Source organism: Crinia signifera, chromosome 4 (genome assembly GCF_055691185.1).
Source record: "Crinia signifera chromosome 4, ASM5569118v1, whole genome shotgun sequence".
In the NCBI taxonomy this organism is placed as follows: domain Eukaryota; kingdom Metazoa; phylum Chordata; class Amphibia; order Anura; family Myobatrachidae; genus Crinia; species Crinia signifera.
The window spans coordinates 286,086,316-286,108,662 of record NC_139220.1 but is presented as its reverse complement, the minus strand read 5'-3'; the positions used below and the strand labels follow the sequence as shown (position 1 = coordinate 286,108,662).

General features: G+C 49.3%; 3 protein-coding genes and 2 pseudogenes across 3 annotated transcripts in view; 3 read left to right on the top strand and 2 right to left on the bottom strand.

Moving 5' to 3' along the window:
* Positions 1 to 22,347, top strand: part of LOC146075549 (DNA polymerase beta-like) — a 71,229-nt gene that overhangs the window by 44,711 nt on the left and 4,171 nt on the right. The gene's annotated exons all lie outside the window — the stretch shown is intronic.
* On the bottom strand, positions 867 to 1,545 carry LOC146072630 (histone H3). The gene has a single exon (XM_083179839.1). The coding sequence runs from the start codon at positions 1,453 to 1,455 to the stop codon at positions 1,045 to 1,047; it is 411 nt and encodes a 136-aa protein (XP_083035965.1). The 5' UTR covers positions 1,456 to 1,545; the 3' UTR covers positions 867 to 1,044.
* On the top strand, positions 7,046 to 8,823 carry LOC146072629 (histone H1C pseudogene; annotated as a pseudogene).
* Positions 11,383 to 11,841, bottom strand: LOC146072628 (histone H2B 1.1). The gene has a single exon (XM_083179838.1). It carries the CDS (start codon positions 11,826 to 11,828, stop codon positions 11,448 to 11,450), a length of 381 nt encoding a protein of 126 aa, XP_083035964.1. The 5' UTR covers positions 11,829 to 11,841; the 3' UTR covers positions 11,383 to 11,447.
* Positions 16,981 to 19,162, top strand: LOC146072627 (histone H1C pseudogene; annotated as a pseudogene).

The window sequence follows — 22,347 nt, the reverse complement described above, 5'->3', positions numbered from 1 at the left end:
TGCCCCGGTCTATCTGGCCGCTGTGCTGGAATATCTGACGGCTGAGATTCTGGAGCTCGCCGGGAACGCTGCCCGTGATAACAAGAAGACCCGCATCATCCCCCGTCACTTGCAGCTGGCTGTGCGCAACGATGAAGAGCTCAACAAGTTGCTGGGTGGGGTGACCATCGCCCAGGGAGGTGTTCTTCCCAACATCCAGGCCGTGCTGCTGCCCAAGAAGACCGAGAGCCACAAGCCGGCCAAGAGCAAGTAATTGTCAGGCTGCCCACTTCCATCAGAGAACCGATGTCCCTACAACTCAACAAAGGCTCTTTTCAGAGCCACCCACGTCTTCCCAAGAGAGCTGCGGCTACTACCATTGCTTGTATTTATTTACATGTAGAGCTGCAGATTCCGTTGCGCTTTATAAATGTTAACACTGAAAGCACAAACTGGGTAAAACAGACCTACATGGGAGGCAGGAGGGCCCTGCTGCAAGCTTACAATCTATATATATAGCATGTAACGTTATATGGCAGTTTAGCCATGTTCTAATTACTAGGGAACAGGCGCCTACCAGGCATTCTACACCCCACTTTCCATACAATCCCGCACATAAAAGCATCGGCGAAGTCTGCATCTGTATGATGCAAGGGAGGCTACTTTGGTTTTATAAATGGAATGCCGACACCTACATGACGGCTTCGCTCAGAACTAGGGCAATGATCGAGAGGTGCATAGCGCAGCTAATTCTGACTACTAAGCCGCTACGTTTTACCGAAGCTCGGCTGTGTGTGTGCAAGTACTGATCACAAGGCACCATGAAAGTAAGTGTATTTGTATAGATTCACTGCAGTTCGCATGCTTTATAGATGACAGAGCAATGTATGAGAAACACTAACTAGGTTCCGTTGCTGATCGAGACCTGGAACTATGTAGTGAGCATTCAGCAGCATCCTGTTACTCCGACATTCATCTGTCGTTTTAGTCACAGCTAGTTTAGAAACATGTAGTGGCTCTGAAAAGAGCCTTTTGTGTCATTGCGTGGAAAGAAGTGCCGAGTATTTAAGCCCTCTCCCCTCGGATTCTACGGGCCAGCTGGATGTCTTTGGGCATTATGGTCACCCTCTTGGCGTGGATGGCGCACAGATTGGTGTCCTCGAAGAGCCCCACCAGGTAAGCCTCGCTGGCCTCTTGCAGAGCCATGACGGCAGAGCTCTGGAAGCGCAGGTCGGTCTTGAAGTCCTGGGCGATTTCCCGCACCAGGCGCTGGAAGGGCAACTTGCGGATCAGCAGCTCGGTGGATTTCTGGTAGCGACGGATCTCTCGGAGGGCAACAGTCCCCGGACGGTAGCGGTGAGGCTTCTTCACGCCGCCGGTGGCAGGGGCGCTTTTCCTGGCGGCTTTGGTTGCCAACTGTTTGCGGGGAGCTTTCCCCCCAGTAGATTTACGGGCGGTCTGCTTTGTCCTGGCCATAGTGCTGCCGGTTGGTTCTCGCTTTGCAGTGCTGCCAAGTAAAAAGAAAGACGTCGTCTGAAATATACGGATTCCGACAGCCAGTAACAACTCTATTTATGCACAGTGCTTCAATGTGATTTGACGAGTCCAACACGCCCTTCATCCTGATTGGCTCAGGGGAATCCGTTGTAATATTCAAAAAGCCCGCCAAGAGCGTCTGTTCCCTCCTATTATTTATAGAAAAAGTCGTCAACGGCCCTCCAGCGCCTGGGTTAAAGAAAATACATTTTTACGTTTTGTCCTGAATAAATAGATTGTGCGTCAAGAATATAAACTCTTCAAGCTATACTCCCATATTCCAGAAAGATGATGGTCGTAGCACAAACGCTTAGATCAAAACAAGAAAACGATCAATCGATTATTAAAACATTATTGTTAATGCTAAAGCTATTCACTGTATTGTAGCTAAATCATCAGTATAGTCAGAATTCCCGAGTGTGTTGGAAACACTATTTATTGTATCCGTTTATCATTCAATTGTAACAATTCCACTGAAACACTGCTGGATACATTCTGTGCAAAAGTATCAACTTCCATCTGGCTACAACCTAAGGCCTCATGAATCTGGGAAACCACATGAAGAGAAAATAATGGCTATACCTGAGCTACAAAGGGTGCATTATTATTATTATTATTATTATTATTAGTATTATTAGTATTATTACTTTATTATATTGTGCAACAGGGGATCTACAGCACCCACTTAAAAAGTACATAAATAAGCAACACAGGGAACAGTGACTACCAGTTGAATACACTAAAGCAGGGGTAGAAAACTCCAGTCCTCAAGAGCTACCAACTAGGGTTGGCCATTGACCATCGATGATTAGAAATCATTGATGGTTCATGGCCGATGTCGAATACTTTTGCCATCGATGGGGGAGAACCAGATGGTCCCCCCCAATGCCCGCTCCTCGTGTTTTGATTGGTCCACAGGCCAATCAATCAAGCACAATGGATGCCCATCGATATGTAAAAATATTGATGGTCATCCATTGCACAGTTATGAACTATCGGTGGCCAGTTGCAGAATAGCCATCAATGGCAATGGCAACGATGGCCATCCCTACTACCAGGGGCTGGCTGGCAACTTTTAGCCTAGGGGGCAAGTCCAGAGCACTGGCCCATAATCAGCCAAGTCACCGTCGGAAGGAATGCTTTTGCGCGCCGTAGGCGCGCCGAAAAATTAGGGGCGTGGCCTATCATAAGGGGCGTTGCCTGTACCATGATTGTATTGTGTACCTGCAGATTGCACATTTTAGCGAACCTTGTAATACCCATTACACATAAAGCCACATGCCGTAATGCCAATTACACATTATGCTGAACACCATGATGCCAGTTACACATTACGCCCAACACTGCGATGCTAATTACTCAATACACCGCACACTGTGATGCTAATTACACATTATGCTGCACACCTTGATGCCCATTACACCCCATACTGTGATGGCAATTACCCAATGCTCCCCACACCGTAATGTCCATTACGCCCCATACCATGATGCCCATTACACCGCACAATGTGATGTCCACAGTGCCAGATATGCCCCCACAGTGCAAGATATTCCGCCACAGTACCAAATACACATATGCCCCCACAGTGCCAGACACAAATGCCGCCACAGTGCCAGATATTCTGCCACAGTGCCAAATACGCATATTCCTCCACAGTGCCAGATATGCCCCCAGAGTGCCAGAGACACATATGCCCCCAGAGTGCCAGAGACACATATGCCCCCACAGTGCCAGAGACACATATTCCCCCACAGTGCCAAAGACACATATGCCCCCACAGTGCCAGATATGCCCCCACAGTGCCAGAGACACATATGCCCCCACAGTGCCAGAGACACATATGCCCCCTCAGTGCCAGAGACACATATTCCCCCACAGTGCCAAAGACACATATGCCCCCACAGTGCCAGATATGCCCCCACAGTGCCAGAGACACATATGCCCCCACAGTGCCAGAGACACATATGCCCCCACAGTGCCAAATACACATATGCCCCCACAGTGCCAGACACATATGCCCCCACAGTGCCAGATACACATATGCCCCCACAGTGCCAGATACACATATGCCCCCACAGTGCCAGATACACATATGCCCCCACAGTGCCAGATATGCCCCCACAGTGCCAAATACACATATGCCCCACAGTGCCAGATACACATATGCCCCCACAGTGCCAAATACACATATGCCCCCACAGTGCCAGATACACATATGACCCCACAGTGCCAAATACACATATGCCCCACTGTGCCAGATACACATATGTCCCCACAGTGCCAAATACATATATGCCCCCACAGTGCCAGATATGCCCCCCACAGTGCCAGATACACATATGCCCCCACACAGTGCCAGATATGCCCCCACACAGTGCCAGATATGCCCCCACACAGTGCCAGATATGCCCCCACACAGTGCCAGATATGCCCCCACAGTGACAGAAACACATATGCTGGGGTGAGGGAGGGGGGGGGGAGAGCGCTTACCCACTCGCTAGCTGCGGGCCGTGCTGCGGCTGGATCAGCTTCTCCAGCCCTCCTGCGCTGGCCGCGGCTTCCAGAACACGGCCGCGGCTACAGGAAAATGGCCGCCGGCCTCCTGCACTGAGAACATGTCCTCAGTGCAGGGGGCCGTCGGCCATTTTCCTGTAGCCGCGGCCGTGTTCTGTAAGCCGCGGCCAGTGCAGGAGGGCTGGAGAAGCTGATCCAGCCGCAGCACGGCCCGCAGCCAGTGGGTGGGTAAGCGGCCCGGGGGGCATATGGCACTCTGCCCCCCGGCCCAGCCCGCCCCTGCCTACTACCAACAGTTCAAGTTTTCCAGCTCACCTCCATACCTCCCAACATGACCCTCTCCAGGAGGGACACATTCTTCTGTTACTGGACTTCCTTCTCAATTTATGATTGCCATCACCTGTGGTGACACACCTTTCTTATCAATTAACCTGTTGAAAGCAGGTAATGGCAATCATACATTAACAGGGAAGTCCAGGAACAGAGCGATGTGTCCCTCCTGGAGAGGGTCATGTTGGGAGGTATGCACCTCGTAGGTATAAAGGTGCACTCATTACTGACTAAGACATTTTAAAAGATACACAGGTGGAGCTAATTACTTCACTTGTGATTCTGTGAGGAGACTTGGAAAACATTAACTGTTGGTAGCTCTCGAGGACTGGAGTTGGCTACCCCTGCACTAGAGGGCAAGTACAGTGTCACACCTCCCAACATGACCTACCTCTACAGGAGGGATGCAATGCTCTGTTTCTGGACTTCCCTCTTAATGCATACTTGCCTACCGGACCTTCTCCATGAGGGAGAAAATGCTCTGCTCCTGGACTTTCCTGGTAATGTTTGATTGCCATCACCTTTGGTGAGCTAGGTAATTGATAGGAAAGGCGTTTCACCACAGGTGATGGCAATCATACATTACCAGGGAAATCGAGGAACAGAGCATTTTCTCCCTCATGGAGAGGGTCAGGTAGGCAAGTATGCATTAAGAGGGAAGTCCAGAAACAGAGCATTGCGTCCCTCCTGTAGAGGTAGGTCATGTTGGGAGGTGTGACCCTGTACCCTGTAAGAGAAGGAATGGCACATAAGGGAAGAGGCCTCTGCTTGAGAGAGCTTGCATTCAAACGAGGAGGGCCAGCCAGACTGGGATGACCAAATATAGGGACTGATTAAGACCTGCTCGCTAGGCTGCGAGCGTTTTCGGAGACCAGCGAGCAGGTAGCCACCACAGCGTAGGGATGGCCATCAGTGACGTTGCCATAGATGGCAATAGTGCAACTGGCCATTGATAGTGTTAAAGCAGGGGTAGCCAAATACAGTTCTCAAGAGCTACCAACAGTTAACGTTTTCCATGTCTCTTCACAGAATCACAAAATAAGTATTTAGCTCCAGCTTTGGATCTTTTAGTCAGTAATGAGTGCAACTGTGTACCTGCAAGGCGACATGGAAAATGTGAACTGTTGGTAGCTCTCGAGGACTGGAGTTGGCTACCCCTGTGTTAAAGTAAACTATGCAAGGGAGGACCATTAATTTTTTTTTTTACCTATTCATGGTCATTTTTTTTTTTTTGCCGATTGGCCTGTGGGCAAATCAAAACATGGGATGGGGCTTCGCAGATGTCGGGGGGTAGGAGCCATGCTCCCTGTCCTGGCACATTGGTTTTGATGTGCCATCGATGGAGGAAAACCATTAATGAAGGTTTCTAAAATTGTGTGGGCTGTGGGCAGCAGGGCCTGCGCCACCACTAGGCAGGATTAGGCATTTGCCTAGGGTGCCGGCCACTGGAGGGGGGGTGGTGAGCAGCCAGGAAGCAGCAGCCAGGAAGCAGCAGCAGCAGCAGCGCTCCCTCTGAGGAGAGCAAAAAGAAAGGACCTGGGAGCAGTTGAGTTACACATAGACAGGGGCATAACTTGAAATGGCTCCTATCCTCACCATTGTCACTACAATGTCCCTAAGGGGGCAGAAGAGAGAGAGAGAGAGAGAGAGGGGGGGAATGACAGACACATGGGTCGATTTCATTAAGCATGCTTAGAAAAGCAACAGGAGGGAGCTCCCAGGGCTATTCAAGTCAATGCTGTTGTTATGTCATGGAATGCGGATGTTTAGTCTTAAAACACCAGTACTTGCAGTAAAGTGCCCTGCCACATTGTTGATTGTGCCATGTTAGGGCACAAAACAGAAGTGCCAAGATAGTGTTGTCGGGCCTGAAATCCACAAGTGGGGCTTAGCAGCAGCGTGCTGATTCGAATAGCCCCAGGAAAGTGGGGATGAGGAGAGACTGAGAATTTCAGGGAGAGAAAGGGGGATAGACAAAGTGGCCATGGGAAAGCTACAGATTGAGAGAGGGTGCCAGGGAGAGACAGGGAGGGTGGAAGAGGAGGAGAGATGTTGTGGGAGATGAGGTCAAGAGGGGGTAGTAGAGGAGAGAGGGGTAGGATAGTAGGAGGGTGAAGGGGAGGGTTTGAAAGGGTTGCGACTACCATCATTTTAACCCTCCTAACCGTCCCCTTGTTACTCTGACCCTGATCCTGTCTACATTTATTCCTAGCACTTCTTCTGTTCCGGACCCATACCTGTCTGTCCCTTTCTTGCCCCTGACTTCCCCTATTATTCCCCCTATTTCTATGCTCTGACTTTTTATTCATAACACTAGTATTCCCATTGCCTTCCTGCTACTTTACCATTCTCTCCTACGGTTCCTTACATCTTTCTAATGGTCCTTCCACCATGGTGGTCTCCACCTTACACTTTTTACTCCTTTTGCTAGAGGTTTGATGCACAGCAGTCTCAAATGGGACAGGGTCACCATAGCCCTCTTGCTGGTACATCTATGTGCTTACATACAGTATTCAGAAATGCCTGGCCGCATGGATCATAGAAAGGACGAACAATATTGGCACCAGCATTCTCCACAATAAGGAGTATGCCGGGGATGATTACCATGTAGCATAGCTCCCAACATGACCCTCTCCAGGAGGGACACAATGCTCTACTGAACTTCCCTCTTAATGATTGCATTCCCATGTGTTTGAAACACCTTGCTTATTAATTCACCTGTTTAAAGCAGGTGATGGCAATCATACATTAAGAGGAAAGTCCAGCAACAGAGCACGGTGTCCCTCCTGGAAAGGGTCATGTTGGGAGGTATGTTGTAGGTGTCTCTGCCAAATAGTCCTCCTTGACAAGAATGCCAATCCCTTGGTAAGGCAACCTGCCTGTGCTATTCTCCCGGTTATGCAGGAGCCCGCAAATCACTTTCATGTGTTTTATCATACACCCTCTTCTGCCCAGAATATGCCCTAGATTACCGACATTATCTCTGGTGCCAGTAGGAGAGAAAGGTGCCCCGATGGGACCTTGTAGCCTGGCAGAAAAGAAGAGATGTGTTACATGGCTGGCAGATCTAATCCGGTGCGGGTGAGCTACCAGTGGCTATTCCTGCCTCCCTTCGCCGCACCTAAGCCTGCAATGGTCATACAGGGCAAGGGGAGATTTGGGAGTACGGCTGTGGCGCAGAGATCCGGGTCACTGGTCCTCTGCTGCCCTGTAAAATAGTCTTTTTCTGCGCTAGGGAAACACAAGGTGAGGGCAGATCCTTCCTAACTCTCAGATAGGGAAGCATTTACACCGCTGCTCATTCCGCCAATGGGAGCACAGAACGCACCCCTCTCAGCAGCCAATCACATCACAGCCGGCGTGGTATATAAGAAACATTGGTAATGTGTTTAGCGTAATAGTCAGTACTTTGTTAGTGTATTACGGTAAGATGGCAGAAACTGCACCCGTCGCCGCTGCCCCTGCCCCGCCATCAGAGGGCGCAGCCAAGAAGAAAAGGCAGCCAAAGAAAGCTGCGGGAGGAGCCAAGAAAACCGCCAAGTCTTCAGGACCCAGCGTCTCCGAGCTGATCGTGAAAACCGTGACGGCCTCCAAAGAGCGTAGCGGGGTTTCTCTTGCCGCACTGAAGAAAGCTCTGGCTGCCGGAGGTTACGATGTAGAGAGGAACAACACCCGCATCAAGCTGGGTGTGAAAGGTCTAGTGACCAAAGGAACTCTCACCCAGGTGAAAGGCACCGGCGCTTCCGGCTCCTTCAAGCTCAATAAGAAGCAGGCGGAGAGCAAGAAGGTCGCCCAGAAATCGCTGAAGCCCAAGAAACCTGCGGCAAAGAAAGTGGCCAAATCCCCGAAGAAGCCCAAGAAAGCTCCGAGCGCAGCCAAGAGCCCAAAGAAGGTGAAGAAACCCACAAAAGCGGCTGTTGCCAAAAGCCCAAAGAAGCCTAAAGCCGTCAAGCCGAAGAAGGCGGCTAAGAGTCCGGCCAAGAAGGCGGCGAAGCCCAAAGCGGTCAAGAGTCCGGCCAAGAAGGCAGCGAAGCCCAAAGTGGCAAAAAGCCCGGCCAAGAAGGCGGCGAAGCCCAAGAAAGCTGCGGCAAAGAAGTGATGGACGAGACGCCGCTGCCGCCCCACTGCCTTGCTATCTCCCCCAAAGGCTCTTTTCAGAGCCACCCACATTCTCTCTCAGCAGAGCTGTAAGCGCGCGGTGTAGTGTGTTGATGTGTATGTTCCCTTTCGGAAGTAATCAGCAGCTATGGCAGAACTGTCTAACTTGCCACTCACACTAGTCGGTCACTGCACAAGTCTTGGGATATATCTAGGGAGCGGGATTAATGCGCAGTTTTGTGTCAACTGTGCAGTAGCAAAACAGATCGGAAATGTGCTGGTTCCTACCTGCAGCCGCCCACACGTATTGTTTTCTGTGTACACGGACCCGGGGATTGGGATCAGCACGCTATTCCTACCCATGTGCAGCCTGCGAGGTGGCTTAAAAAGTTTCATTTGCTACCGAAATACTTCCCTTAGGAAGGAGTGCAGGCTTTTTTTTTTTTTTTTTTTTATTATTAAGTATCTAATTTGTGTGGAGATCATTTGCTTTGGCTGCACGCTGATGCATAGAGGGGAGTATGCCCCTTTCAACGAATGTGGAACCGCTGGGATTCAAAAATCCCGGCGATGTAATAAAATTTTGCCCTATTCCTGGGGGGCACTAAACATCCCAGCCGGCTCTGCCACACGTCTCTTGTAAACGCCAGCTAAATCTGTGACAGAGCTGGTGGGGGACAGATGTGTGATTCACCAGTATAGAGCTACGTAAGCTCACAGCAGGAGTCCTTGTTCCATAACTCTGCGGTAAAATGGTACAGATTAGTGAATGGTTTAGAAGATGATGGACCAAGTCAATATCCGCTAGCATTGTGTCTAGTTATATAAGGGGACGAATAGATAATACGGTTACCGGCCAAATAGTCACATTACAGTAAACACAGAAACATTGTAACAGCGCTCTCGTAGAAGATATGGGCGGCCCTGAAAAGGGCCTTTGTGTGGGTGAGCGGTTGTGCTAGATGCGCCTCAGTGTTTAGCCTCCGAATCCGTACAGAGTGCGGCCCTGGCGCTTGAGCGCATAGACCACATCCATAGCGGTCACGGTCTTTCTCTTGGCGTGCTCGGTGTAGGTGACGGCGTCACGGATCACATTCTCCAGAAATACCTTCAGCACACCGCGGGTCTCCTCATAGATGAGGCCAGAAATGCGCTTCACGCCTCCTCTACGGGCTAGACGACGGATAGCAGGCTTGGTGATGCCCTGGATGTTATCCCGAAGAACCTTCCTGTGCCGTTTAGCACCTCCCTTCCCGAGTCCCTTACCACCTTTGCCTCTACCAGACATCTTGCAAAATCTGAGCAACCCGCAACAAGAATGAGCTGCACCTCTTTCAGCAGCCCTTTATTTAGAGGAAGAGCGGACCTGATGGGAGACACACATACACACGCCTTTTAATGGGAGGACATTTATTCAAAAGAGACCAACGAGAGCCAAGCATGTATCGGCGGGGAATAAGAAACCACTGCCATTCAAATTCAAGCATGAAAACACAGTCCCCTCTTGACCCGTCCCTGTTTTTCTTAGCCAATATATAACAGCTTAAAGTATACCTGGCTCCTGGGTTCAGTTATTCTAAAGTCCCCCTCTAAGAATTGCGCCGGCATCGCTTTATCCTTTTTATACATATCAATCTTGAGCTTAAATAATTCGGCTCCGTGTTTTCTATGAACACATCTACTGAGAACAATGCAGTCCTGAGCGCTACTGCTATTACACACACGTGTAGCAAAAAAAAAAGAGAAAAAGCTTGAGATATTTAGGGTGCACTCTTGGGATTGTTATGTACGGACCGTTCAATTAGTTTGAGAGAAGGTGGTGTTATTAAAAATGAACCTTTATGTATGCTCTTGTTAAAAGGAGGGGAGATATATATGATTTCTCCTCTCCATAAAAAAAGAAAGTAAAGAATTGCGTTGAAGTAAGAAATGGTGCTTTAAAAAACAAAATGATCGTTAAGTCCTGATTTGTTAGTGCCTTTAATTGTACGTTTATATTAACGTGTCATGTACACCTTGTTGTTTTTCAAATTTATGTTCCCTTAATGAGGATATACTTTATTTTTGTTTAGTTTCCTCTTAATTGGGTGATTCGCTCTGTTTTGTTATCTAGAGAGAGATAGGCATGATTCCCTGTTAATATGTATCTCATTTAACACTTCTCTGTACTTTGTATCATTCTCAGTTCTATTCATGTACTCTTGGTCTTAGATCTTTCTTCCTGGGCTCACTGCCAGTTCTCAACTGTAACTGTTTTGTGACACTTAGTTTTTAGCCTTATTGTGTTGCATAGGCTTTTTGGGAGATATATATAGTCCTTATATATTTTTTTCTTTTTATTTCTCAGACGCTCTTAACCAATGCCCGCGCTATTATACACAGCCTAATATTGATTCAGATCAGTGCTACTTAAATAACCATTGCAGCCCTCGACCGACGCGATGCCCACGATTTCCCCATAGGCTTCAATGTTAAAATATTTTAACATTGAAGCCTATGCGCGCCCGACGCGATGCCCCCGATTTCTCCATGGCTTCAATGTTAAAATATTTAACATTGAAGCCTATGGAGAAATCGGGTACATCGCGCCGGTCGCGTCGTGTGCGTTTTGGTATGCACCCGACGCGACCGACACGATTTTTTTCCGACACGACCACCACGATTTTAGAAATCGTGGTGGCCGTGCTAGGAAACAAGTACCGATTTATTTGACGTGTGTGTGTAGTAGCAGCTCACAAATTAAAGGTTCGCTTCCCCAGGCAGTAATTATCACCCCGCTGTACATTTTCTAACCTCTACGATATTGGGACGACGGTCTTGTTTTAGACCGTTTGTTTTTAGGTGTTGCTACAGAGTATTAAAGGCAAATCAGTCTGGGACACGGATCAAACAAGAAGAAGAAGCTATCAGTTCCAGCCCGATTAAAGAGGAGTTGGGTGGCTCTTAAAAGAGCCTTTGGGTCTGTGTGGGGGGCGGAGAAGGGGAGATTACTTGGCGCTGGTGTACTTGGTGACGGCCTTTGTGCCCTCGGACACGGCGTGCTTGGCCAGCTCTCCGGGAAGCAGTAGGCGTACTGCGGTCTGGATCTCCCTGGAGGTGATGGTGGAGCGCTTGTTGTAGTGAGCCAGGCGGGAAGCTTCCCCAGCAATGCGCTCAAAGATATCGTTGACGAAGGAATTCATGATGCCCATCGCCTTAGAGGAGATGCCGGTGTCGGGGTGCACCTGCTTCAGCACCTTGTACACGTAAATGGCGTAACTCTCCTTCCTTGTCTTCCTGCGCTTCTTGCCATCTTTTTTCTGAGTTTTAGTCACGGCCTTCTTGGAGCCTTTCTTGGGGGCCGGCGCAGACTTGGCGGGATCAGGCATTCTGGAGGATCAACGTTTCTACTACACACACAAAGCAGACAATCTGTTTCGAACAGCGCCCACATCTGCTCCATTTATAGGGAGCTTATGCAAATGGCGCTTCACCACTGCCGGCAACACTATTGGGTATCAGGGTTGTGTGACGATGAGCAGCGTCGCAACCCCACCCTTCATTTGCTGATTGGTCTGTGCATGAACTTGAGCCGCATTGGTTGCGGTGTACGCAGACCAATCACAGAGCAAGCAGCGGGATTCCTTCTGAGTGTATATATAAGAGGAGGGCGGTGGAACGGGATGATCATCATCTCTGAGGAGTTTTATTCGATATCTAGAGTTAAATCTACGGTTGCGCTACTAGCATGTCTGGAAGAGGGAAACAAGGCGGCAAGACCCGGGCCAAAGCTAAGACTCGCTCATCCCGGGCTGGTCTTCAGTTCCCAGTCGGTCGAGTTCACCGCCTGTTGAGGAAAGGAAACTATGCAGAACGTGTGGGAGCTGGTGCCCCGGTCTATCTGGCCGCTGTGCTGGAATATCTGACGGCTGAGATTCTGGAGCTCGCCGGGAACGCTGCCCGTGATAACAAGAAGACCCGCATCATCCCCCGTCACTTGCAGCTGGCTGTGCGCAACGATGAAGAGCTCAACAAGTTGCTGGGTGGGGTGACCATCGCCCAGGGAGGTGTTCTTCCCAACATCCAGGCCGTGCTGCTGCCCAAGAAGACCGAGAGCCACAAGCCGGCCAAGAGCAAGTAATTGTCAGGCTGCCCACTTCCATCAGAGAACCGATGTCCCTACAACTCAACAAAGGCTCTTTTCAGAGCCACCCACGTCTTCCCAAGAGAGCTGCGGCTACTACCATTGCTTGTATTTATTTACATGTAGAGCTGCAGATTCCGTTGCGCTTTATAAATGTTAACACTGAAAGCACAAACTGGGTAAAACAGACCTACATGGGAGGCAGGAGGGCCCTGCTGCAAGCTTACAATCTATATATATAGCATGTAACGTTATATGGCAGTTTAGCCATGTTCTAATTACTAGGGAACAGGCGCCTACCAGGCATTCTACACCCCACTTTCCATACAATCCCGCACATAAAAGCATCGGCGAAGTCTGCATCTGTATGATGCAAGGGAGGCTACTTTGGTTTTATAAATGGAATGCCGACACCTACATGACGGCTTCGCTCAGAACTAGGGCAATGATCGAGAGGTGCATAGCGCAGCTAATTCTGACTACTAAGCCGCTACGTTTTACCGAAGCTCGGCTGTGTGTGTGCAAGTACTGATCACAAGGCACCATGAAAGTAAGTGTATTTGTATAGATTCACTGCAGTTCGCATGCTTTATAGATGACAGAGCAATGTATGAGAAACACTAACTAGGTTCCGTTGCTGATCGAGACCTGGAACTATGTAGTGAGCATTCAGCAGCATCCTGTTACTCCGACATTCATCTGTCGTTTTAGTCACAGCTAGTTTAGAAACATGTAGTGGCTCTGAAAAGAGCCTTTTGTGTCATTGCGTGGAAAGAAGTGCCGAGTATTTAAGCCCTCTCCCCTCGGATTCTACGGGCCAGCTGGATGTCTTTGGGCATTATGGTCACCCTCTTGGCGTGGATGGCGCACAGATTGGTGTCCTCGAAGAGCCCCACCAGGTAAGCCTCGCTGGCCTCTTGCAGAGCCATGACGGCAGAGCTCTAGAAGCGCAGGTCGGTCTTGAAGTCCTGGGCGATTTCCCGCACCAGGCGCTGGAAGGGCAACTTGCGGATCAGCAGCTCGGTGGATTTCTGGTAGCGACGGATCTCTCGGAGGGCAACAGTCCCCGGACGGTAGCGGTGAGGCTTCTTCACGCCGCCGGTGGCAGGGGCGCTTTTCCTGGCGGCTTTGGTTGCCAACTGTTTGCGGGGAGCTTTCCCCCCAGTAGATTTACGGGCGGTCTGCTTTGTCCTGGCCATAGTGCTGCCGGTTGGTTCTCGCTTTGCAGTGCTGCCAAGTAAAAAGAAAGACGTCGTCTGAAATATACGGATTCCGACAGCCAGTAACAACTCTATTTATGCACAGTGCTTCAATGTGATTTGACGAGTCCAACACGCCCTTCATCCTGATTGGCTCAGGGGAATCCGTTGTAATATTCAAAAAGCCCGCCAAGAGCGTCTGTTCCCTCCTATTATTTATAGAAAAAGTCGTCAACGGCCCTCCAGCGCCTGGGTTAAAGAAAATACATTTTTACGTTTTGTCCTGAATAAATAGATTGTGCGTCAAGAATATAAACTCTTCAAGCTATACTCCCATATTCCAGAAAGATGATGGTCGTAGCACAAACGCTTAGATCAAAACAAGAAAACGATCAATCGATTATTAAAACATTATTGTTAATGCTAAAGCTATTCACTGTATTGTAGCTAAATCATCAGTATAGTCAGAATTCCCGAGTGTGTTGGAAACACTATTTATTGTATCCGTTTATCATTCAATTGTAACAATTCCACTGAAACACTGCTGGATACATTCTGTGCAAAAGTATCAACTTCCATCTGGCTACAACCTAAGGCCTCATGAATCTGGGAAACCACATGAAGAGAAAATAATGGCTATACCTGAGCTACAAAGGGTGCATTATTATTATTATTATTATTATTATTAGTATTATTACTTTATTATATTGTGCAACAGGGGATCTACAGCACCCACTTAAAAAGTACATAAATAAGCAACACAGGGAACAGTGACTACCAGTTGAATACACTAAAGCAGGGGTAGAAAACTCCAGTCCTCAAGAGCTACCAACTAGGGTTGGCCATTGACCATCGATGATTAGAAATCATTGATGGTTCATGGCCGATGTCGAATACTTTTGCCATCGATGGGGGAGAACCAGATGGTCCCCCCCAATGCCCGCTCCTCGTGTTTTGATTGGTCCACAGGCCAATCAATCAAGCACAATGGATGCCCATCGATATGTAAAAATATTGATGGTCATCCATTGCACAGTTATGAACTATCGGTGGCCAGTTGCAGAATAGCCATCAATGGCAATGGCAACAATGGCCATCCCTACTACCAACAGTTCAAGTTTTCCAGCTCACCTCCATACCTCCCAACATGACCCTCTCCAGGAGGGACACATTCTTCTGTTACTGGACTTCCTTCTCAATTTATGATTGCCATCACCTGTGGTGACACACCTTTCTTATCAATTAACCTGTTGAAAGCAGGTAATGGCAATCATACATTAACAGGGAAGTCCAGGAACAGAGCGATGTGTCCCTCCTGGAGAGGGTCATGTTGGGAGGTATGCACCTCGTAGGTATAAAGGTGCACTCATTACTGACTAAGACATTTTAAAAGATACACAGGTGGAGCTAATTACTTCACTTGTGATTCTGTGAGGAGACTTGGAAAACATTAACTGTTGGTAGCTCTCGAGGACTGGAGTTGGCTACCCCTGCACTAGAGGGCAAGTACAGTGTCACACCTCCCAACATGACCTACCTCTACAGGAGGGATGCAATGCTCTGTTTCTGGACTTCCCTCTTAATGCATACTTGCCTACCGGACCTTCTCCATGAGGGAGAAAATGCTCTGCTCCTGGACTTTCCTGGTAATGTTTGATTGCCATCACCTTTGGTGAGCTAGGTAATTGATAGGAAAGGCGTTTCACCACAGGTGATGGCAATCATACATTACCAGGGAAATCGAGGAACAGAGCATTTTCTCCCTCATGGAGAGGGTCAGGTAGGCAAGTATGCATTAAGAGGGAAGTCCAGAAACAGAGCATTGCGTCCCTCCTGTAGAGGTAGGTCATGTTGGGAGGTGTGACCCTGTACCCTGTAAGAGAAGGAATGGCACATAAGGGAAGAGGCCTCTGCTTGAGAGAGCTTGCATTCAAACGAGGAGGGCCAGCCAGACTGGGATGACCAAATATAGGGACTGATTAAGACCTGCTCGCTAGGCTGCGAGCGTTTTCGGAGACCAGCGAGCAGGTAGCCACCACAGCGTAGGGATGGCCATCAGTGACGTTGCCATAGATGGCAATAGTGCAACTGGCCATTGATAGTGTTAAAGCAGGGGTAGCCAAATACAGTTCTCAAGAGCTACCAACAGTTAACGTTTTCCATGTCTCTTCACAGAATCACAAAATAAGTATTTAGCTCCAGCTTTGGATCTTTTAGTCAGTAATGAGTGCAACTGTGTACCTGCAAGGCGACATGGAAAATGTGAACTGTTGGTAGCTCTCGAGGACTGGAGTTGGCTACCCCTGTGTTAAAGTAAACTATGCAAGGGAGGACCATTAATTTTTTTTTTTACCTATTCATGGTCATTTTTTTTTTTTTGCCGATTGGCCTGTGGGCAAATCAAAACATGGGATGGGGCTTCGCAGATGTCGGGGGGTAGGAGCCATGCTCCCTGTCCTGGCACATTGGTTTTGATGTGCCATCGATGGAGGAAAACCATTAATGAAGGTTTCTAAAATTGTGTGGGCTGTGGGCAGCAGGGCCTGCGCCACCACTAGGCAGGATTAGGCATTTGCCTAGGGTGCCGGCCACTGGAGGGGGGGTGGTGAGCAGCCAGGAAGCAGCAGCCAGGAAGCAGCAGCAGCAGCAGCGCTCCCTCTGAGGAGAGCAAAAAGAAAGGACCTGGGAGCAGTTGAGTTACACATAGACAGGGGCATAACTTGAAATGGCTCCTATCCTCACCATTGTCACTACAATGTCCCTAAGGGGGCAGAAGAGAGAGAGAGAGAGAGAGAGGGGGGGAATGACAGACACATGGGTCGATTTCATTAAGCATGCTTAGAAAAGCAACAGGAGGGAGCTCCCAGGGCTATTCAAGTCAATGCTGTTGTTATGTCATGGAATGCGGATGTTTAGTCTTAAAACACCAGTACTTGCAGTAAAGTGCCCTGCCACATTGTTGATTGTGCCATGTTAGGGCACAAAACAGAAGTGCCAAGATAGTGTTGTCGGGCCTGAAATCCACAAGTGGGGCTTAGCAGCAGCGTGCTGATTCGAATAGCCCCAGGAAAGTGGGGATGAGGAGAGACTGAGAATTTCAGGGAGAGAAAGGGGGATAGACAAAGTGGCCATGGGAAAGCTACAGATTGAGAGAGGGTGCCAGGGAGAGACAGGGAGGGTGGAAGAGGAGGAGAGATGTTGTGGGAGATGAGGTCAAGAGGGGGTAGTAGAGGAGAGAGGGGTAGGATAGTAGGAGGGTGAAGGGGAGGGTTTGAAAGGGTTGCGACTACCATCATTTTAACCCTCCTAACCGTCCCCTTGTTACTCTGACCCTGATCCTGTCTACATTTATTCCTAGCACTTCTTCTGTTCCGGACCCATACCTGTCTGTCCCTTTCTTGCCCCTGACTTCCCCTATTATTCCCCCTATTTCTATGCTCTGACTTTTTATTCATAACACTAGTATTCCCATTGCCTTCCTGCTACTTTACCATTCTCTCCTACGGTTCCTTACATCTTTCTAATGGTCCTTCCACCATGGTGGTCTCCACCTTACACTTTTTACTCCTTTTGCTAGAGGTTTGATGCACAGCAGTCTCAAATGGGACAGGGTCACCATAGCCCTCTTGCTGGTACATCTATGTGCTTACATACAGTATTCAGAAATGCCTGGCCGCATGGATCATAGAAAGGACGAACAATATTGGCACCAGCATTCTCCACAATAAGGAGTATGCCGGGGATGATTACCATGTAGCTTAGCTCCCAACATGACCCTCTCCAGGAGGGACACAATGCTCTACTGAACTTCCCTCTTAATGATTGCATTCCCATGTGTTTGAAACACCTTGCTTATTAATTCACCTGTTTAAAGCAGGTGATGGCAATCATACATTAAGAGGAAAGTCCAGCAACAGAGCACGGTGTCCCTCCTGGAAAGGGTCATGTTGGGAGGTATGTTGTAGGTGTCTCTGCCAAATAGTCCTCCTTGACAAGAATGCCAATCCCTTGGTAAGGCAACCTGCCTGTGCTATTCTCCCGGTTATGCAGGAGCCCGCAAATCACTTTCATGTGTTTTATCATACACCCTCTTCTGCCCAGAATATGCCCTAGATTACCGACATTATCTCTGGTGCCAGTAAGAGAGAAAGGTGCCCCGATGGGACCTTGTAGCCTGGCAGAAAAGAAGAGATGTGTTACATGGCTGGCAGATCTAATCCGGTGCGGGTGAGCTACCAGTGGCTATTCCTGCCTCCCTTCGCCGCACCTAAGCCTGCAATGGTCATACAGGGCAAGGGGAGATTTGGGAGTACGGCTGTGGCGCAGAGATCCGGGTCACTGGTCCTCTGCTGCCCTGTAAAATAGTCTTTTTCTGCGCTAGGGAAACACAAGGTGAGGGCAGATCCTTCCTAACTCTCAGATAGGGAAGCATTTACACCGCTGCTCATTCCGCCAATGGGAGCACAGAACGCACCCCTCTCAGCAGCCAATCACATCACAGCCGGCGTGGTATATAAGAAACATTGGTAATGTGTTTAGCGTAATAGTCAGTACTTTGTTAGTGTATTACGGTAAGATGGCAGAAACTGCACCCGTCGCCGCTGCCCCTGCCCCGCCATCAGAGGGCGCAGCCAAGAAGAAAAGGCAGCCAAAGAAAGCTGCGGGAGGAGCCAAGAAAACCGCCAAGTCTTCAGGACCCAGCGTCTCCGAGCTGATCGTGAAAACCGTGACGGCCTCCAAAGAGCGTAGCGGGGTTTCTCTTGCCGCACTGAAGAAAGCTCTGGCTGCCGGAGGTTACGATGTAGAGAGGAACAACACCCGCATCAAGCTGGGTGTGAAAGGTCTAGTGACCAAAGGAACTCTCACCCAGGTGAAAGGCACCGGCGCTTCCGGCTCCTTCAAGCTCAATAAGAAGCAGGCGGAGAGCAAGAAGGTCGCCCAGAAATCGCTGAAGCCCAAGAAACCTGCGGCAAAGAAAGTGGCCAAATCCCCGAAGAAGCCCAAGAAAGCTCCGAGCGCAGCCAAGAGCCCAAAGAAGGTGAAGAAACCCACAAAAGCGGCTGTTGCCAAAAGCCCAAAGAAGCCTAAAGCCGTCAAGCCGAAGAAGGCGGCTAAGAGTCCGGCCAAGAAGGCGGCGAAGCCCAAAGCGGTCAAGAGTCCGGCCAAGAAGGCAGCGAAGCCCAAAGTGGCAAAAAGCCCGGCCAAGAAGGCGGCGAAGCCCAAGAAAGCTGCGGCAAAGAAGTGATGGACGAGACGCCGCTGCCGCCCCACTGCCTTGCTATCTCCCCCAAAGGCTCTTTTCAGAGCCACCCACATTCTCTCTCAGCAGAGCTGTAAGCGCGCGGTGTAGTGTGTTGATGTGTATGTTCCCTTTCGGAAGTAATCAGCAGCTATGGCAGAACTGTCTAACTTGCCACTCACACTAGTCGGTCACTGCACAAGTCTTGGGATATATCTAGGGAGCGGGATTAATGCGCAGTTTTGTGTCAACTGTGCAGTAGCAAAACAGATCGGAAATGTGCTGGTTCCTACCTGCAGCCGCCCACACGTATTGTTTTCTGTGTACACGGACCCGGGGATTGGGATCAGCACGCTATTCCTACCCATGTGCAGCCTGCGAGGTGGCTTAAAAAGTTTCATTTGCTACCGAAATACTTCCCTTAGGAAGGAGTGCAGGCTTTTTTTTTTTTTATTAAGTATCTAATTTGTGTGGAGATCATTTGCTTTGGCTGCACGCTGATGCATAGAGGGGAGTATGCCCCTTTCAACGAATGTGGAACCGCTGGGATTCAAAAATCCCGGCGATGTAATAAAATTTTGCCCTATTCCTGGGGGGCACTAAACATCCCAGCCGGCTCTGCCACACGTCTCTTGTAAACGCCAGCTAAATCTGTGACAGAGCTGGTGGGGGACAGATGTGTGATTCACCAGTATAGAGCTACGTAAGCTCACAGCAGGAGTCCTTGTTCCATAACTCTGCGGTAAAATGGTACAGATTAGTGAATGGTTTAGAAGATGATGGACCAAGTCAATATCCGCTAGCATTGTGTCTAGTTATATAAGGGGACGAATAGATAATACGGTTACCGGCCAAATAGTCACATTACAGTAAACACAGAAACATTGTAACAGCGCTCTCGTAGAAGATATGGGCGGCCCTGAAAAGGGCCTTTGTGTGGGTAAGCGGTTGTGCTAGATGCGCCTCAGTGTTTAGCCTCCGAATCCGTACAGAGTGCGGCCCTGGCGCTTGAGCGCATAGACCACATCCATAGCGGTCACGGTCTTTCTCTTGGCGTGCTCGGTGTAGGTGACGGCGTCACGGATCACATTCTCCAGAAATACCTTCAGCACACCGCGGGTCTCCTCATAGATGAGGCCAGAAATGCGCTTCACGCCTCCTCTACGGGCTAGACGACGGATAGCAGGCTTGGTGATGCCCTGGATGTTATCCCGAAGAACCTTCCTGTGCCGTTTAGCACCTCCCTTCCCGAGTCCCTTACCACCTTTGCCTCTACCAGACATCTTGCAAAATCTGAGCAACCCGCAACAAGAATGAGCTGCACCTCTTTCAGCAGCCCTTTATTTAGAGGAAGAGCGGACCTGATGGGAGACACACATACACACGCCTTTTAATGGGAGGACATTTATTCAAAAGAGACCAACGAGAGCCAAGCATGTATCGGCGGGGAATAAGAAACCACTGCCATTCAAATTCAAGCATGAAAACACAGTCCCCTCTTGACCCGTCCCTGTTTTTCTTAGCCAATATATAACAGCTTAAAGTATACCTGGCTCCTGGGTTCAGTTATTCTAAAGTCCCCCTCTAAGAATTGCGCCGGCATCGCTTTATCCTTTTTATACATATCAATCTTGAGCTTAAATAATTCGGCTCCGTGTTTTCTATGAACACATCTACTGAGAACAATGCAGTCCTGAGCGCTACTGCTATTACACACACGTGTAGCAAAAAAAAAAGAGAAAAAGCTTGAGATATTTAGGGTGCACTCTTGGGATTGTTATGTACGGACCGTTCAATTAGTTTGAGAGAAGGTGGTGTTATTAAAAATGAACCTTTATGTATGCTCTTGTTAAAAGGAGGGGAGATATATATGATTTCTCCTCTCCATAAAAAAAGAAAGTAAAGAATTGCGTTGAAGTAAGAAATGGTGCTTTAAAAAACAAAATGATCGTTAAGTCCTGATTTGTTAGTGCCTTTAATTGTACGTTTATATTAACGTGTCATGTACACCTTGTTGTTTTTCAAATTTATGTTCCCTTAATGAGGATATACTTTATTTTTGTTTAGTTTCCTCTTAATTGGGTGATTCGCTCTGTTTTGTTATCTAGAGAGAGATAGGCATGATTCCCTGTTAATATGTATCTCATTTAACACTTCTCTGTACTTTGTATCATTCTCAGTTCTATTCATGTACTCTTGGTCTTAAGCAGCCCATACACGCTGCTGTGAGGGCGTGCTTTCCGTGCTGTACTAGCACAGATCACATTGCATGTGCATCCGTTGTGCATGCAATGCAATGCAATTTGATGAAACCTAAGTACAAAAAGTATGTGCAAGCACATACTTTTTGTACTTAAGCTGCCCATACACGCTGCTTTGTGGGCGTGCTGTACTAGCACAGATCACATTGCATTGCATTGCATGTTCATCCGTTGTGCATGCAATTTGATGCAATTTGATGAAAACTAAGTACAAAAAGTATGTGGCGGAGAAGGGCGATATCACTTGGCGCTGGTGTACTTGGTGACGGCCTTTGTGCCCTTGGACACAGGGCCGGCGCTAACCGCTCAGCAAAGGATGCGGTGCAGGGAGGCGCCGGGCAGTAGAGGCGCCTTCCCTATGCACCCTGCTTGCTACTGTGTGTGTGCTGCCAGCTATTGCGCCTGTATTACATACTGTCCACACTGCCTGATAGGCAGCAGCGACGCCGACAGTGAAACCCCTCAGTCAGGGCCGGCCCCACCACTAGGCAGGACTAGGCATTTGCCTAGGGCGCGGGCCACTGGAGGGCGGTACTGAGCCGCCAAGGTACCATAGAGAGGTACCAGAAAGCAGGGAGCGGGGAACAGGTAAGACTGTCATCCTCCCTCTCCCCTCCCCGACCCCCATCCCACCCGTTAATCAATGCTGCCCGCTCCCTGCTTGGGGGATTTCAGCGCGGCAGTATCGCCTGCACCTCCCCCCCCGTGCCGCATCACAGTGTTATCGCACCCTCCCCCCGTGCCGCATCACAGTATTATAGCAACCCCCCCACCCCCGTGCCGCATCGCGGGCGGCGGGCAGTGAGGGGGGGCTTTGCCTGAGGGCGGGCGGGGGAGCTTTGCCTGGGGCGGGCGGAGGGCTTGCTCCGGCCCTGCCCTCAGTCCAGCAGCTGATCTCCTGTCCCTCCCTCCCAGCAGCACAGTCGCAAGGTGTTTCTGGATTGTGTGCAGTGTGTGACTGTGTGCAGATGAGGGTCTCCATTCAGTCAGTGTCAGTGACCGCGCAGGCTGGCAGTTGCAACCCCTCAGCTACAGTATGTACATTCTGTTCCTTCCTATATGTGA